Source organism: Vulpes lagopus, chromosome 7 (genome assembly GCF_018345385.1).
Source record: "Vulpes lagopus strain Blue_001 chromosome 7, ASM1834538v1, whole genome shotgun sequence".
Taxonomy (NCBI): Eukaryota; Metazoa; Chordata; class Mammalia; order Carnivora; family Canidae; genus Vulpes; species Vulpes lagopus.
This window is the reverse complement of record NC_054830.1, coordinates 96,162,058-96,179,982: the sequence shown is the minus strand read 5'-3', so window position 1 is coordinate 96,179,982 and position 17,925 is coordinate 96,162,058. Positions and strand designations below refer to the sequence as shown.

Sequence of the window (17,925 nt, the reverse complement as noted above, 5' to 3'; positions counted from 1 at the left end):
CGTCCTATTACTCTATTGATAAAACAATCTGCCAACTGCAAGTAGCCCACAAAATCCCACCCGTTTATTATTTTTAACACCCTCCCCACTTTCTTAATTTCACAAGCACACATTTTGTGATGACTGTAATCTAGAACTCTGTTGCTTCTCACACATCTGCAGTTACCACTTCCTAGATTCACTGCCGAAAAAACAGCAGCCAGACACACAGCAGTCATATCAAGACACACTGAATAAGGAAGAATAAATTAACATTGACAAAAGGACACACTGATCACCCAGATGGACACTTCTTTCCTGAGATGACTTGTGAAATTACACATCTCTACTGATGTTACCAGGAAGAGATGTTTCTCTTCCTTTCTCACTTACAGCAATAGAAATCTGTAATCTAATTAGACGATGTACCAGCCCTCAATATCTGTCAACCAAACGATGTGCAGAAATGTGTAGACCAGCTCTGGCACTCTATTCAACAGTGTCCCTTTTCCGCTGTCAGCAGTACTGTTGGCCTCTGCTAATATAATTACATTGACTTTTATTCAATTAAGTGCCATCCCTTGCTTAAAAAAAAAAAAAGGCTATTTTATCAATTGATTCAGGTGTAATGCAATAATAAAGATGAACTCATGGCAGTGCATTAGCTCTGCTGTTCATAACTTCAGTACAAGGGTTCATTCATGATAGTCGATTTCCATTATGCAACCACAGTTCAAGAGAATTGATTCTTTTATGCTCATTTCTTAATCTATTTCATTTTTGTTTAATAATCTTCCTAAATACCATATGCAAAACACATGAAGTGGGGATGGGAAGAATAGGTTGTGGGAAGTCTGTTCACTCATCCTCATGGCAGTGAGCTTGGTGGTTTTCTAGCAAACTTACAGTAACTGGGATGGAAAGAGGAAAAGTGAGAGAAGTAGAGAAAGAAGACAGTTTCTCTAGCAAGTACTGATCCTGTTCCTTAAGAGATTAGGTTTGGTCTCTACTGAGCAGACAAAAGGCAGCACCTGATCTTAACAAAGACCTATAGTTGGACTCTGGAGTCAGTCGATCCAAACCATTAATTGTAAAACATGGTCCTCACAAAGAGATACAAAGGCCTAGGGCTAATGGCAATTTACAAGTTTATTTGGATCAGCAAAATTAAAGAGGTAAAAAGGGAAGATGGAAGAGACACAGAAAGAACTCATGCCTACTGACCGTCAGATACAGAGAAGAGGATCCTAAAATGGGAGGAAGGCCAGAGAGTGCTGTAGATAGAAGGACCTGAGCAGAGGAAGCAAGGTGCAGATGTATGTGGTAAGAGGAAGGAGGAATCTATGAAGGAACCTAATTTTGAGTTTTCCAGAGATTTAGTTTTTACTTTTTCTAGATATAGACTTATTGTGGATATTTTATCTCCAGAAAAGAGAGAGAAATAATCATTAACAAAAATCTATATTAGAACTTATTATATCTTACAAGAATATAAACAGCATGAAAGCTCTTTCTACTTGCTTTGATTAGGTAGGAAATGCTGATACATAGACGTAAATCCCTCTCATGGAAAAAAGAATGACTGGGATGGAGAGAGAAGATGAGTTCCTAAGTAGAAAGGGTAAGGATATGGTTTTAACAGGGATCTGGTATTAATTAGTACAGTGCTACACACTAAAAGAGGAGTCCAAAATGGGGCTCCAAGATGGCCACTTTCAAGAAGAACGCAAACTAGATCTCATTTAACCTCCAGTCTCCTTCAGTAAAGTAGAATACTTTGCACATAGCAAATACTTGAAAAATACTTTTATTCGCCTTCAATCAGTAATATGCACAAGTCTTAGTGCAGCTTTTCCCAAAATACATTGTTGAAGAGAAAACAAAGATCCCAAGACTAGAAGCACATAACAGAATATTTAAGAAAAGGCAGTTGTGATAGAGCAAAGCATAATTCTGACCCTATTAATACTTCAGTGTGGTGCACAGAAATGGTATATAATTAAGGCATGCCACAGCCCTGTCACTTGGGCTATGCTTGGAATTACAACTGCTTCCTCTGAATCTCTGTACTCTTTCCTATTCTCTCCATACTGTGAGTTTGCCAAATGCCTTTTGAAAACAACATTATTCTTAAGAATAAAGAGTAATGGAGGCTTGGATAGGGGAGGTCATAAAACTTAACATTTTGAGATGCTGAGTGGAAGTACTGTAACTGGACTAAAGTGGACCACCATTCTTTTTCTGTTTCTTTAATAAAAATTATACTTATGTCAATTATGTCTCAATTAAAAAAAAAGAAAGAAAACTTTACTATGCAAACCACAGAAGACACTGAATTTATCAAATACAGTTAAGTAACTTCATAAATGCAAGTGAGAGAAAGTAAGTCTTGGTGGGCATTTCTTTTCTCATGTCTCTTTTGATGTTCTAATGCCAGTCCAACTTAATAACAATGTTGACTCATAAAAATTAAAGTTAAAAACATTGAAAAGAAATAGTGTTTTGAAGTTTTAACTTTGACTTTGATATACAGGGAAGAACTTTTTTAAAAAAAAGATTATTTATTCATGAGAGACACAGAAAGAGAGAGGCAGAGACAGAGGCAGAGGGAGAAGCAGGCTCCATGCAGAGAGCCTGATGTGGGACTCGATCCCAGGATTGTGAGATCATGACCCCAGCTGAATGCAGATGCTCAACCGCTGAGCCACCCAGGCGTCCCCAAAAGAACTTTTTTTTTTAAAGAAAAATTTTCATGTCCAAAAGAATATACTAGTCAAAACTGAATAGTGAATCAGATCATAGGTCACATGAGAAGTTCAACAATATAATAAATTTGAATTCTTAATCAGTTTTGAACCATTCTAAACTTAGTGAAACAAAATAATATCTCAGGCAAAATAGAATTGAGGCTCCATCTTGGATTTTTATCTTTATTTTCTTGTTTATCTCTGCCACTCAACACACACACACACACACACACACACACACACACACACACACACCTCAAATTATACTGTCCAGAATGATCAGTGATGTATACATAACAGATATCATATATATATATAGTGTGTGTGTGTGTATGCATATGTGAGGATAGAGAAATAAATTTGTAACCAATCTGGAAAAACCTAGATGCCAGATGAGTGTACTGTGGGATATTGAATCAATAATACTCTTGAACAGAAATGTACATCATCTATCTAAATCCACAGAAATGCAAAATTAAAACCTCTGCCCCTCATTAATTCTCTTCTTATCTGGACTGCTATGACATTATCTGTTATATTTAACTCCTCAAAATTTTTGTATTAATGGTAGGAGGCTCACAGCTCTGTGAGTTAAATGACATTTTAGATAGTATACATTTCTTCAAAACTCATAGTTGTTCTATAGGCTGTTATTTAAAGATCCTCTCCAGAAGAGCTGAAAACCATCTCTAGCTCACACACACAATGTACAATTTTAGTAAATGCTCAAAAAAAAAATCCCCAAAGAAGTACATATTAATGCAAGAAATAAAAGCTAAGCAAATTCTTGCAAATTAAAAGTATGAAATTCAGTCACTTCAATCTCTTTCAATATAAAACAAATCATCCATACTGGTCACGCAGACAGTTCCCTCTACATTCAAATTATTCACTTGAAGATAAGCTCCCACCAAACTCTTTAGGGGTTTAGCTAATTTACTGCACAGATACGGCACGTCTGTTGTAATAACAGGTAGGATGTATTGGGGTTGACCATTTATCAGAATTAGACTTCTTTTCTCAATTCACAGTGAATTATGCTGCCTACATGACTCCCCTCTCTCAGAGCCTGCCATCCCCTCACGGCCCCTAATGTGGCAGGCAAACAAAATTGACAGTCTCATCTTGTCAACAAGGGGTGATTCTCCTGAGAAGCCATTTAACTTTGCCGAGGAAGCAATGTATTAATGTGCATGTCCCAGCAATGTTAATCATCTTCAAGCTTCCGACCTAACTTTGACGTGAACGAAATCACCAAATTTGTTTACTAAATGAATCGTAATATGCTAATAAGAAAGCATGACATATATGGAAAAGCCAAACAGATGGTTTGTTTACTCCACTTTGCAACTTTATAAATGTTGTAACTCTGAAGATGTTAGTGAGAATTATTGGTTTGTTGGCAGAGGCAAACGTGTCTTTCGCATACTAAATCTGGCGCTACAGTTAGAAAACAATTTGTCATTGCTGTGGAATGCATAAAAAATGTTAATGTAGTAATGGCATTTGGGAAGGCAGATTGGTAGATGGAAAATGTGTATGCCGGATGCTCAGGTTAAGTGTAGAATTGATATCCGACAGCCCATTCCCTAACCATTTTACTTTTGAGTTGTATCTGACACATCAAGGCTTCTCCAGGGTGCTGATTGAATTCAATTGGTACCTGTTGCACTGTAACGTGAGAGGAGTGCTACACTGTGAAGAGGGTTATGTTTTCACAGCATTCAGAAATTTTCTCAATCAGGCAGCTCATATGGTGCTCAGTTTACTACTTACTATTGGTGGGTAAGAAAAAGGCCACGAACACTGGTGTCTTTTAAGGAATGTAATGAACCTGAGCTATAATTTTAGGTTTTATATATGTATATTTTTACCCTGGATGAACTAACCATCAAGTCTTTGTCTTCCAACCCTTGTGTTATAGTCTGACTTATATAAAAAATTCAGAAGACTTATGTCTAAAATAACAGGAATGCATTTTTTTCTCTTGAAAATTTTCTGCCATTTTAAAAATAAGCATTCTTTTTTTAATATGTACAGTGTGAAACCTCAATTTCTTTCTGAGATCTTTTTCAAAGGAAATACTTCCTAAGATTAAATATTCAAAATGTTTTACATCATTAAAATGGTTAAGGTCTTTTAAAAAGGTAAGATTAGGAATGTATGAGTTCCCTAAGGAAAGGGACAGAATTTTGTAGGCCATCAGTATTATTATTTAGCTATGGCCTTATGTAGAATTCTGTATTAAAAATGAAGCCACTTAAGATACGTGGACAAAATGAATGCACAAAATCTAATTTATGTTTTTGGTTAAATGAGGTCAAAAGTACCAATGAAAACATGAAAACTTTAGTTAACTAAGCAGCAATGTACCTATGCTACTAAACATCTCAATCTTTAGAAACAATTTTTTGAAATTATTTTTACTTTTTATTCACATGAGCATAGGGAATACAGAATTTTATATTAAAAGACTGCTTATTTCTCTCAATATTAAGGACCACTCCCCCCAATTTCTTAGTCCTACATATTGAGACTACCACTGATCTTATGGGATTTCCTCATGTACCACCATATAGTGCTGAAATTTTTACCCAAGTGCAAAAGAGAAATGAGAGAACAAGTGATCTAAAGAAACCACTGAGTTCATTTTGCTGCCCAAGGATCACTTTGGAGCAAGAAACATTAGCGGCTATCCCAGCCTGGCGCTTATATCTCATTTGAAATATCTCCTCATTCCTGACCAACAAAGAAAATTTCAATAAAGTACTTTTACTGGTTTAACAACAGTGAGCTCCTGGGATTGTCAAAGTGCTAAGCCTTTTCCAAGGAGAGAAAAAATCAGCAGCTCAAATATAATTAACCTTCTATTCTCAATGCAAACTGCCACGCACAGGAGCTCTGCAGTCTATTAGCAAAGTTATAATGGCCAACAGGCAGAAGCAAAATTGGTCAAAAAGTTGGCTGCTGCTGTCATATTTTTGGAATTATGATTAATGGCACTAATAATGTGGATGATTACTGATATGTGTATCTTCAGCAGTTTATCATATTGCTCTGGCTGCCTACGTCCACAATAAACAGGATGCTATCATTTACCTCTTTATTGAAGGCAATCCTTCTCTTGAAGGAGCATATTCTAATTACTTCGTAATGTTTTATGTCTTAAACATTTTGCAGCTCTGGACCTTGCCAACTGCTTCATGTCTACCATTGATTAATTACTGAATGTTTAATCAAAATTTAGAATCTAATGTAGTCATTTATGAGCACATTGCAGTGCCAAAGTAGTTAGGCTTTGCTCCCAAGTTTGGAGAATGTTAGGTTCAAAATCAAATCCCAGCTATGCATGAGGATCCAAGAATTTCACCTTGGGTGCTCTGAGGTTGCCAATTCTATCTCTGCTGATGAATGGAAGGTAATCTAACTACAGGGTAAACAGCATCTTTACCCACCCTCTCCCTACTGATTTCCCCAATTCCCTAATCAGCAGAGCAGCACCGTTGGCTGCTTCTGAGAACAAGGTCCTCTTGAATACCCATCATGAGAACATAGTTTTGAAGTGGTTAAACAAGTGAAAAATAATTTGCTGGGACAAATACATGAGTTTTTTTTTAATGTGGATTTTTTATGGTACTGTCATACAACCATTCACCGTTGAAGTTAAGTGTTTTTTTAATACCATTACTGAACTGCTGAAATGGATGCTAATATAGCTTGGAGTGCTAATGTCAAGTCCTGGTAATAAAAAAGACAGACTGCTGAATGAAATAATTTCAAGTAAAAAATAGAACAAAAGTGCTCTCTCTCTTGCTCTCCACTTTTATTGAATTGGGACTGACTGAGCCAATTGCTTTAGAAGTCTGTAAAACACAATTACTAGTGAGTGAACTGACCCACCAGTGCCCCCTCAATGACAGAGCAGACTCAAAAGGCAGCAGAGTCAGAGCGGCCCCCTCAGCTGGCCATCAGACCGAAGAGGCTTCCTTCTGAAAGTCTGTTGTGCTCATTGTCCAAATCTGCCTCCTTTTACTTACAAAATCTTGTATTTCCCATCAATATGATAAAGTAACTTCATACATTACTTTCCAAGATGAAGATGTCTGTTCTGGCAATTAAGGATGATCTGTCTTTTGATATTCTTATTTATGGGGATGTTTATGTATAAACACACATATGCATTATGTGGATGCATTTAGATGAGGACGTTAGCATATTTTTTGAATAGCTGGTAATAATTCAGATTGATATATGCTCTAGCGAGATTGAAGCATCACTTATATATGTTTAGCTAGAAACACTTGGCTTTTTTTTCCCAAGGTAAAGCGAAATAATTAGAGCAAGCAAGAAAAAGAATTGAACTAGAAGTGGGTAACATTTTTCCCCCTAGTTAATAAAAGAAGTAATAAACTCCATAAAGTACTAGAGTTAAGATCACTAACACTTCAGGCATAACAGCTTTTTACCAAGAATTTACAACTCCTGTTTTAATTCAAGCAGCTTGCATTGGGACATAAAATCTAGGTATTTTTTAAAAGTGTAGTTTTATGTTAAGCAACTGAAGAAAAATTGTCCTTTCCTACAAAGTATTCTTGTCTCTTCTTTTGCAGCCTACTTCTTGCTCACATGTGTACACACACACACACACACACACACACACACACACCTTGGCACTCAAGAATCGAAGTTACTAAATCCCTTTTTTATGACATTGTAATTTTTTGGCAAGTGTAAACTCCTTTCATATTTTGCCACATTCATTTATTTGAAGCTTGTGGGAGTCTTACAGCAAAAATGTTAAATTATTTCTGAGGCTTAAAAAAAAAAGAAAAAGAAATGCTTTCTAGCGCGACCTTCACTAAGAAATTTCAACAGAGAAAGGAAGGTCTCCTTTCTTTTAGCATAACAACAAATGATCACTCACAGCGAGAGAGAGCTGGTAAGAAGCCTTTCACCTAAGAGAGAACCATACTGATAGAATTGACTAATACAGGTGTGCAGTCTTACAACCCACTTTCAGTGAGAATGGCCTGTGTTTTTTTTTTTTTTAAAAAGAAAGGATTATCTACAGAAACAAGTATCTAAATAATTATGTAGAATAATTATGACCAATAAAATCTCTCAGGGTGTCAGAGAGATGGTGGCAGACCCAAGGGAGGCAGAAATCAGGAGGATGACCCTTGTTTCAAAGAACTGCCATTGTGAAAAATACTGTCGGAGCACCCCAGTATGTGCGTTCTGTTCTAAGTGCAATTTTGCCTGAATTTTCAAGATAATGCTGGCAAGAGTAACAGCTTGTTCCTTTCAAGGGAAGATAAGAACAAGGAGTATGTAGAAATGTGTTTTGTGCAATGAAAGTTATGTATGGATAAGAGATTTAATGTAACTTTCATCAATAGAAACGTTTAAGAATCTCTTTGTATCATGAAAAGGAAGTCGTTCATCCACCATTAAGCTGTGTTGTCTATTTGGTACTCAGTTTGGAAGACGGTGGAAGTGACTGGTGTAGTTCCTGGAATGGAGGAGTGAAAGGTCAGCAGAGGCTTAAATGAGCTTGTCTTACATCCAGCTGGGCCAGCAGGAGATCATTAGGAAGATCCGAGGCTCACTTTAGGCTTGTCAGAGCCTCTCCCCATGATACAAGGAGACCGTTTTGCTCATTGCTCTTCTCCCAGTGTATAAAAAGAACCCCAGAGACAGGAATGACACCGAAGTTTATCTTACTACCAAAGTTTCGCTTGAGGAGGGCACAACTAGCAATTACTCAGAAGGGGGATTTATTTTGTTTGTTTGCCTTTGATGGAAAGTAATGGAGATAAGTACAAAAGACCTATTGATCTGCTGGCTCCTATTGTGAAACCAAATAGAGTAAAGGAAGGGAAATCTCTTCCTTAACATTTAAGTGTCAGAGGACCTGCACAACTTTACTTTATAAAAGACTTTTGGAATAGAAGAGTTTTGGTTTGATTGGCAAAGATAAAGGAAATGAAATGCCTTAAAATGTTCTCTACTTCTACTTAAAGAAAATTAACACACTGTATTTGACAGCTAATTATATTAAGGCAAATATACTAATAGTTATCTCAAACTGGTGCTAAGTGGCTCATTTCTTGAAGGTAGTGAAATCATGTGCATTTATTGAAAATCTCTCTTTAGAAAAGTTCTAAGTTTCCAAACATAGAGAATGATGGAAAAAATGGATGTTGCTGCTGAGAAGGTGATAACAGGAGACAGGTAGCATGTTCTCACATCTTCACCTCTGTTGTTAATGTATGCAGTGGCTCATCAGAGGTAGCTCATGTTAATTTATTCCTGCACACCTGTACAGGGCTGGAAGTCAGGTAATCAGACAGGCAAAACCTATACAGCTCTGCTTTTTAGCTACAGCTACCCAGAGGCCCATATAGGAACAAATTTAGTTCTGGAGACATCAGCAGGTTTTAATAAACCAAATACAGATGTCTTCCTCCATACAAATCAAGAAGTTTACATGTTTAAATCTGGACTGATTTAACTAGCAATCAAAGAGAAGGTTCACACTTGGCACCAATGGTTGCCTCATATTTATTTATAAATCACCCTAAGCAAATATTATTTTGTTTTTAAATTTATTCACGGGGCTGACTCATCTTTCCTACACCTTGAAGATTAAACATACATGCTTACCTTTCTAATAAAATTTAAGACAAACCTGGCAATCAGTGGCCACTACTCTCAGAAGAAAGGAACAAAGATGGTAAAGATCATGTAAGATGTAAAACAGATAAATAGTTCTTTCTATGTAGATCATCTAGTTTCCATGTACAAAGTCTTAATTTTAGTTGAGGGAGTTTTAAAACTGCTAGTCACTAAAACAGATATAAACAATTTTTAACATATTAGCAAATGATAAGAAGTTTAGAAAAGAGGACAGAAAGCCATTTATTTGTTGTTGTTTTAATAAAAGCCAAATGTAACTTATAAATGAGCTTCCCTTATACCTAGGTGATCCATGGCCACTCAGCCCAGGGATCAAAATTGAAGACAGGTGATGAGAAATGACCAAAGGTAAACTAGGCCCAGCTAATTCTGACTCTGACACATCTTCAAGAAAATTTCCTTTGTGAAGACTAGGTTCTAAACCAGTCATAATTTCTTCTTCCCAGGGAGTTTTTCATGTGCATCCTTCAAAATGGAGGGTCAGCTCCCTGATCCCTGAAAGAACAGCATCTTAGCAGCAGAAAAGTCAAGGGATAGACAAGAAGGAAGGGTGTTTAGGGAGTGTCAGGTCTAAGACTACACAACATTATCAGTTAATACTTAAACACTTTAGCAATCTCCTTATAGTACCACAGTTCTTCACAGAGCAAATAATTTACATTTCACTTCTATAAATCAGAATAAAAATTATTCCAACAGCCACATGGTAACTGGATGAATTGAACTTTGTGTATACTGCTGTCATTAGTGTGAAATGGTCTTCTTTGCTTTTGAATTTATTATACTCACACTCAGTCACAACTGTAAAAAAAAAAAAAAAAGGATAACTTCAACATCGTGCTTAGAATTCTTGGCCCTAACAAACCAAGCATGCAACGCCACTCCCCGCAAGGCTTCTCCCTTTGTATGACTTTAGACAAAGAACATTCTTGCTTTTCAAAAAGCCTTCAACATGATCTTATAAAATCTAGAAAGCCCACAAGCAAAAACCTGGAAATCACTAACTGCCAAATGTAAAACACAGTATTTAACATCTTTCTACTTATATCTTACTAACATACCTATTTAGAGACCAGAAATACAATTATCTCATCTATAGCCATTTTGGAAAAAGCCCAAGAAGACCTGGGTATCACTCCTGTAAGGTGTTCTAAGACCGAAGACAAGAAGACTGCTTTTATAAACAAAAGGAAGAGAGTTATTCTGTTAGTTTTATCACAAGACATCCTGTAGCCTTGCACATGTCAGCCCCCACTCAAAATCCCCTCTAATGCTTTATTTGCACAAGGAAGACACCGTGGAGTCAAGGATGGATGAATCAAGACTCTGGGGAAAGGAAAGAAATAGGCCTGAGGACAACAGGATTAAAGGCAAAGAAGGGTTTCTGTTTGGGAAGGTCTGTTGGCTCAGAGAAAGGTAGAGAACATTTGTCTTAGCTTCATTGTGAATTGAAGAAGAAAAAAGCAGGGACACATGTCCTGGTGTTCTCATGATTAATACAATAAAACTGAAGAGAAAGGGGAAGGTAAGTCCAAATGGTAGATCAGATATGTGGTCCAAGAGGCTCTGTGAAACAGAAGATTAAGTCATAACATCAGTGGAAGAAGTGATGATAATGGGCTGAAATGGTAGTACAGTTTATGTTTGAGCTCACTCTGTAGAGATGCAGGAAGAGGCAGGTACCTCAATGGCATCACTGTTTCTGGTGATGTGGTGGTAGCTATGCTTGCATCATTATGTTAATTCAAGTCACAGACTCAACAAGGATGAACCTTTTTGTAAGGACAAAAATGGCAAAGTATTATAGTTTTTAACTAGAGATTAAAAAATGTGCATTCTTGAAAAGCAAAACTTCAAGTGAGAATCAAGATACTTTCTTTGTACAATATATTTTTTTCAATTTGCTTTTATTCATTTATCATGTGTTACAAAACTCCAGAATTATAAAGATTAGCTGTGATGTGAGATTTCACCCAAATGAAATGCATCACCTATCTTTGGAGGTTTGTGGTCTCCTGTGTGACTGAACACACATGGGAGAGTATTTGTACTCTGCTTCCCTAGAATATCCCACGTATCCTAGACACTGTTCTAAATTTCCATATGCTAGTCATCTGCCAAGCTCCTAATCCTTAGAATAAAAATGGAGATTGAAATATTCTCTTGCTATTAATAAATGTTTTTCCTTAGACAAACCACCCTTTCAACAGTACCTCCTTATGCATAAGGACATAAAAACACAAGTGCTTGTGTTTTCTAGTGGTTTGACATAAATGAAAGCACCACATTTCGGGTGTTGTAGCCTTTTGGTCCCAGAGCCATTTATTCCAGGATTATGACTTGCAGTATTTTCAGCAAACCAACTAAAACTGTGATAGGAATTCATGCAAATAAGCTTAAATTTTGGCTTGTCTTCAAACACTCCATTTCCATAAATATTTTATGCAGGTTTTCATGAGTCTTTTATTTTTGTTAAAAAAAATTCAATGCATTAACCTTATCACAAGTGCACTATTTCAAATATAAAAGAATGAGTATTACTCACAAACTTGGGGGTGGGAGGTGGTATATAGTATTATATTTTATTATTCAAATTATAGCTATCTCTTCTGCTGTATTCTGGTACTGGGAACGATAACTCAGACCTGAAAAGAATTTTGTGACTGTAAACCGTTTTTACAGAACAAGGTAAATGGGAGTGGGGAAGGGGTGGGAAGGAGAAATCTTTAAGGACATAGATTTCTCTTCAAAGCATGTTTTGAGTTGTATAAAGAGATCCACTTATTTTTCTCAGAAATTTTGCTTTTAATGGATTGGGCTCCCTTGCATTTCAGTATGATGGAAAATATTTTTTTAACTTTTATTTTAAAAAAGATTTATCTTTTAAATATGGAGACAAAACAGAGTATTCTAGAAGCAGGTTACTACTTTTCAGTGGTACTTTCATTATATGTTACTTTGTTAAAGAATTCTACCCAATGGATAAGCACAAAAATTGGGGGGAGGGTGGCTATTTGGAAACTTCCTAGTTAATTTTGTTTCTTCTACATATATTGATTTTTAACATGTAATAGCATTTTGTCTAAAAATATTTTTAAAAGACAGTGTAAAACCAAAAAACCACATTAAACATAAGAGGAAGAATTAACTGGTGTGTGATTCTGGGTTGGGCTGGTGTATTATGTAAATGATCTGCTTGCAAGCTTATCTCCCCAAGTGTAGGATAACTGTGTTACCCCACCACTGACCACCTTGACACATTCCATTTATATTACATTTTCTTTAGGATTGAAAAAGAACATTGGAGGTTTAAGACCAGCTGCTTCTGTTTAAACCCAACTGTTTCAGAGCTGTAGCCACATAGCTAGGGTCTGATGTCATCTCAAGGCTGGACATAATATATTCTAACTGATCCTAAAAGTATATGCATGCCTCCCCTTCTGTGCATAATTCCCATGATAGACTGTATTTTAGAGATGTACTCAGAGACACTGTGACGTTCAAATAAAGAAACCCATACCACCACACCATTTCCCCACATTAGTAATTATTTTGGTCCCATTTTCTTCTGATATTTTCATGACTCTTAATTAAAAGAATTCAAGGACACACTAAATACTCATGTAAGAATGATAACATTTCTGGTTATACCTACGGAGATGCAGGCTGTCTCGATGTCCTGGACCTATGGTTCTTTCCATCCGTAAATTTCTGTTTCTATATTGGATAAATATGTGTGTATGAAGATAATATATTGATTTATTAAAAAGCCACAAGGCAAAGCAGAAATATATATATAACAGAAGCTGCGGCTTCTAAGTGAAGCTTCATGAGGAAGCAGGAATTGTGTACATAGTTAACTTATTCATACCTAGATGCATGGGACAACATACATACACACATACACAGCACAGAGAAAAATGGCGTGCATTACTGGGTAAGATGGCATATGATTCTGCATGCTTAATCATAACAAGCACCAACTGCAACAATCCTTCATGAGCATGGCAGCTTGGTTTTCTCATGGTCACTGTGGACGATCTTTACAGTGCATCAAAAACATCTAAGTTGGATTTTTTAATGCTAAGTCCAACATGACTGGCACCCTCCACCCCCAGCAGGAGCAGCCAATGGAGATTTACTGACCTGTCTCTGCTTCGGCGAGAGGGGAAGGCAGCATTGCAGCCAGCCACCGTGCAGACATGCATCTCTTTTAAGTGAACATTCCTGTAGTGAAGCTTCACACTGTAGGAGCTTTTGAAACTTTTCTTGCACACGTAACAGATTTTGGGATCTGGACTAGAACACAGGTCACCTTCTGGGGAGAACTTTTGAGGGCTGCCATAATTCAGAGACGATGTAAAACTTTCATGCAGGGCTGCCATGCTGGCACCCCCACCATTGTACAGTCCATACTGGCTCATGTAAAACATGTCATAAGTGGGATCTGTAAATTCTTCCTTCACCTTGATGACATCTTGGTGAGAAGGCTCACTGTGGTTCTCATCGGGCCTCTCACTGCTCATTAGGACTTTCTCGCTCACTTCACTGTGAATGTGCTCATCCCCTTCCATTGACTCCTCACCTAGTTTTGGCTCTGAAGACTCTGACTCATTCTCATAGTCCCGCTCAGGTTCTTGGTCCTCAGAAGTCATGCTGTCAGCCCTTCTTATTTCCGTCCTTGAAATGCACCGGGTCCTGCTATGTTTAGAAAAGTCCTTCACAGACATGCCTGGACTCATCTCCTCTTGGGAGTGGCAATGATTGTCATGGCTCACATTGTTGACCATAGCCCCACCATCGTTGGGGTCATCATCTTCATCATCAAACTCATCAGCGGTATCAATGATTTCCTTCTCAATCTTCACAGGCATGCTGGACTTCCTGGGCTTCTTCTTGGGTGCCAGGTCTGCACTGGGCTCATGAGTGGCCATCATCACTACGGGTGCTGTGGGCTCAGAGGGTGGTGGGGGGTGCTGCTCTATGGTACCACTGGCTGGAATGATGGGACTGGTTGGGAGGGAGGTTGGAGGGCTCACCATTTCCCCCGGAGTGAGTAAACTTCTATAAAATGGAGGAACTGGTTGTACAGTCTTTAGCCCAGAAAACACCAGCTGGCTAGGCAGAGGATTCTGTAAGACAGGGTCTAGTGGGGGAGTGGTAAAACCCATTGGGGGCCGGCCAGGGCTTGTGAGTGTGAGATTTGATTTTGTACTTGCTATGACAGGGGTGGCAGCTCCTGATGTGGCCCGAATTAAATCTTTGTCTCGGTTGTTTCGTAGCATGGGCATGTGAAGACGAGGATTAGGGTTTGCACTGTGGCGATTTCGGCTTCGGAGGGAGCTAAAGACCATATTGCAACCTTCAATGGTGCATCGGTGTTTGATCTTCAGGTGAACAGCATTATAATGAATTTTGAGAGTACCTTTGTCATAGAACGTCTTCCCACATGCATTACAGAACACTCTTCCTTTCCTGGAGGCTGACCCCATCCTTCTCATCCGGTGAATCCGGAATGAGCTTTTTGGGTGTTCAGTTTTGGTCAGATCACTAACTGGGGCAGAATTCTGAATGGGGGATACACAGGCTGGCTCGGTTTTGGGCTCCACATTAGTAATGCTGGTCAGGGCATTTCTATTGGGAGTCTGATCATTCTTATAAGGTGTGGGAGATACTTCAGATTCACTGCTCTCATTGTATTCATTCTGGGTTGAAAGGCTGGGTTCCCGCAGCCTCAGTCCTGGCTGCTCCAACAGTAACCCGTTTGGAGGCAATCCTAGCAGTGGGGCTGAGACTGGGTTTATGTACTGGAATGGAAGCAGAAATGCAAGGCTGTTGGGGATGTTTTCGAAGTGATGAATGCTGGAAGGGTTGCTGTTCTCTAGGTGAGCAAGAAGGCTGGGACTCCGGGTGCGATTATTGCTCTCAATGAAAGTCCTTATGTCTGAGTCTGTTTTTGAAGACGGTACAGCTACGGCCTGCCCTTCCTTCTCCTGAATTGCCATCAGCTCCACAATGGACTTGGTTTCTCCAAACCGCAGAAACTGCTGAAGGGTGATGATTTCCTCTTCTCGAGACATGATGGCCCAGCGGTCCAGTACCTTGCCGGCAGCATCCTAGAGGCCACATCAAAGAAATAACAAAGATAAACACAAAAATTTATTGATTCTGCATAATTATTCAATGCAACTGAAGGCTCTCTGCCTGCTCATGAACACTGAGAGCGACAGCAGAAAACACGCAAGCACTGTTCATAAAAGTCAACCCAGAAAGCAAACTTTTCTGCCATGCAATTGTAGTAATTAGAGTCATAGTTAGAGAAACAGATTTGAGTTTAATATCAAAGCAAACAAAATGTAGACCATTGGGGCTCTGTGATCTAACATGCCTTTATTACTGCTATTTTAACAACAATGGTCTATACAGTATGCAATTATTTAGCACATATTAGTATAAGATGTGAACTCTTGTGCAACCCAGTAAAAACACACAAAAAATGGTACCTTAATCTGTATTAAATAGTGACACCATAGGAAGAGATTAAATACATTTTGTGAAATTTACCTCTTTGGTACAAGCAGACATGATACTGGCTTCAACGATGAAAATTCCTTTAAATTGGAGCTATTATATAACTTTCCGAATTAAAAAAAAAATGAAAAAGGTATCTTTGCCTTCTGTTGCCCCCATTACTAAACTGTATTTTTTTCCTCTTTAATGCCCGGATTTTAGTGTCATTTACTAATAGACAATCTCATAAGGTAGAGTTAAGAAAAAACAGTGATTGCACTTTTCCTGAAAATTGATTATAATCCTATGATTCAAAGTTTGAGTTAGACTTTAAGTATTTGACTTCTGATGATCTTGTTATAAATGACAGTTATAGATATTTAGAAAGTAAACATGTGATGGATTTAGATAGAACAAATGTGTAAAAATGTTGTCTCTTAACATCCTCCTCTGATAGCAAAGGAAGTCCACAGAGAATACACATCAGTAATCACCAGACTATGTGTTGTTAAATATACATTAAAAAGCATTTCACACTTTCATTTTTGCTAGTAACTATGAGATTTGCCTGGAGGTAGGACTTAAAAATCCTGCAATCCAATGTCAGGCAATCCATTTCAGCATGGATTGGGAGAAATGTATTCAAACACTTAAATAATGACTCCATCATTTTCTAGAGCACATCTTCTTCCTAACTAGGACAGGACACTTGGCAATCCCTGTGAATAATACTTGCCCCAACCTGCCTATCAATTTAAGAAAGCAGAAAATTTTCTTAAAAAAACCAAATTAGGTACTAACTACAAAGAGAAAAACCATAACATTACAACGAAGAAACCTAGCAGACACCACCTTAACCACATAATCAAAGTCAACATCACCAGTATTAGTATCATCATGTACTTCCTGATATATACTGACAAGGGCATATCATCCCTTTCTGGCCAAAAAATGTATAACCTCAATCTAAATCATGAGAAAACATCAGATAAATCAAAATTGAAAAGCATTCTACAAAACAGTGTTAAGTACTCTTCAAAGTGTAAATGCCAGTAAATTTTTTTTTAAAAAGGACTAAAGAATGGTTACAGATTGGAGGGAGCCAAGAAAACATGACAAATAAATATGAGATTCTAGAGATATTAGACTAGAAAAAGGTCTTTAGAAGGCAACCTGGCAAATTTGAATAAGTCTCTAGATCAGTTAATAGTATGGTACCAACCTAAATTTCTTAGTTTCATCAGCTGTGCTATGTTTATGTAGAATGTGTCATTAGGGGAAGCAGGATAAAGGGAACTATATACTATTTTTGCAATGGAAAATTCTGTCTTATAGATGGTTTTATTCAGCCTTGTGATATAAATTCTCTCTGGACCACAGTTGTCTGAACCATGACAACTACTTTGATTGTAAGGAGATACTTATCATTTATTTAAATTACTCTACAAAACAGAAGCTCTAATAGTTATGTGCGATTCCTTTATAAGGCTCACTCTAGCACTCTATCATTTTACATAAAGTATACATGTGGGTATGTGCATGTAGGTGTCCAAATCCTACGAAAATTATCCCTCTTTTATCTTGTAGATAATATGAACCTTCAGATTAAATATCCTCATGCAGCTATATGCTCAGATATATAATGATGTGTATACACGGTGATGCTGGATGATCCTGGAGTCCTACAACAGCCAGTTTTTAAAAAGTATCAATCAAAACAATTGGTCTCCCTTACATCATTTTTTTAGAATAGGGGAAAGCAAGGGGGAGCATTGGTGCTGTAGGTAAATAGAGAAATAAATTGTGATTTTGTATAGATTATCTCATTTGAACCTCATAATAGCTTCCAGATCTCAGCAAATTTGTAACAGATGAGGGACCAGGGGTGAAGGAAAGGGGTATGGCTGGTTGAGGTTGCCAAGATGCTAACTTGGGTTCTAGGATTTGAATCCAGAAATTCTGACTCTCAGTTCATGGAGTATAATGACTA

At 37.6% G+C, this 17,925-nt stretch overlaps 1 protein-coding gene across 17 annotated transcripts in view; it reads right to left on the bottom strand.

Annotated features, from left to right (window-relative positions):
* BNC2 (basonuclin 2) overlaps positions 1–17,925 on the bottom strand; it is a 443,558-nt gene that overhangs the window by 5,342 nt on the left and 420,291 nt on the right. For 14 of the 17 annotated variants that reach the window (XM_041761507.1, XM_041761491.1, XM_041761490.1 and 11 more), the window contains one exon: positions 13,572–15,541. In XM_041761507.1, the coding sequence (XP_041617441.1) occupies positions 13,572–15,541 (1,970 nt within the window). Of the gene's footprint in view, positions 1–40; positions 13,143–13,571; positions 15,542–17,925 lie in introns of those variants that run through there. The other 3 variants (XM_041761503.1, XM_041761506.1, XM_041761505.1) reach the window with 2 other exon arrangements.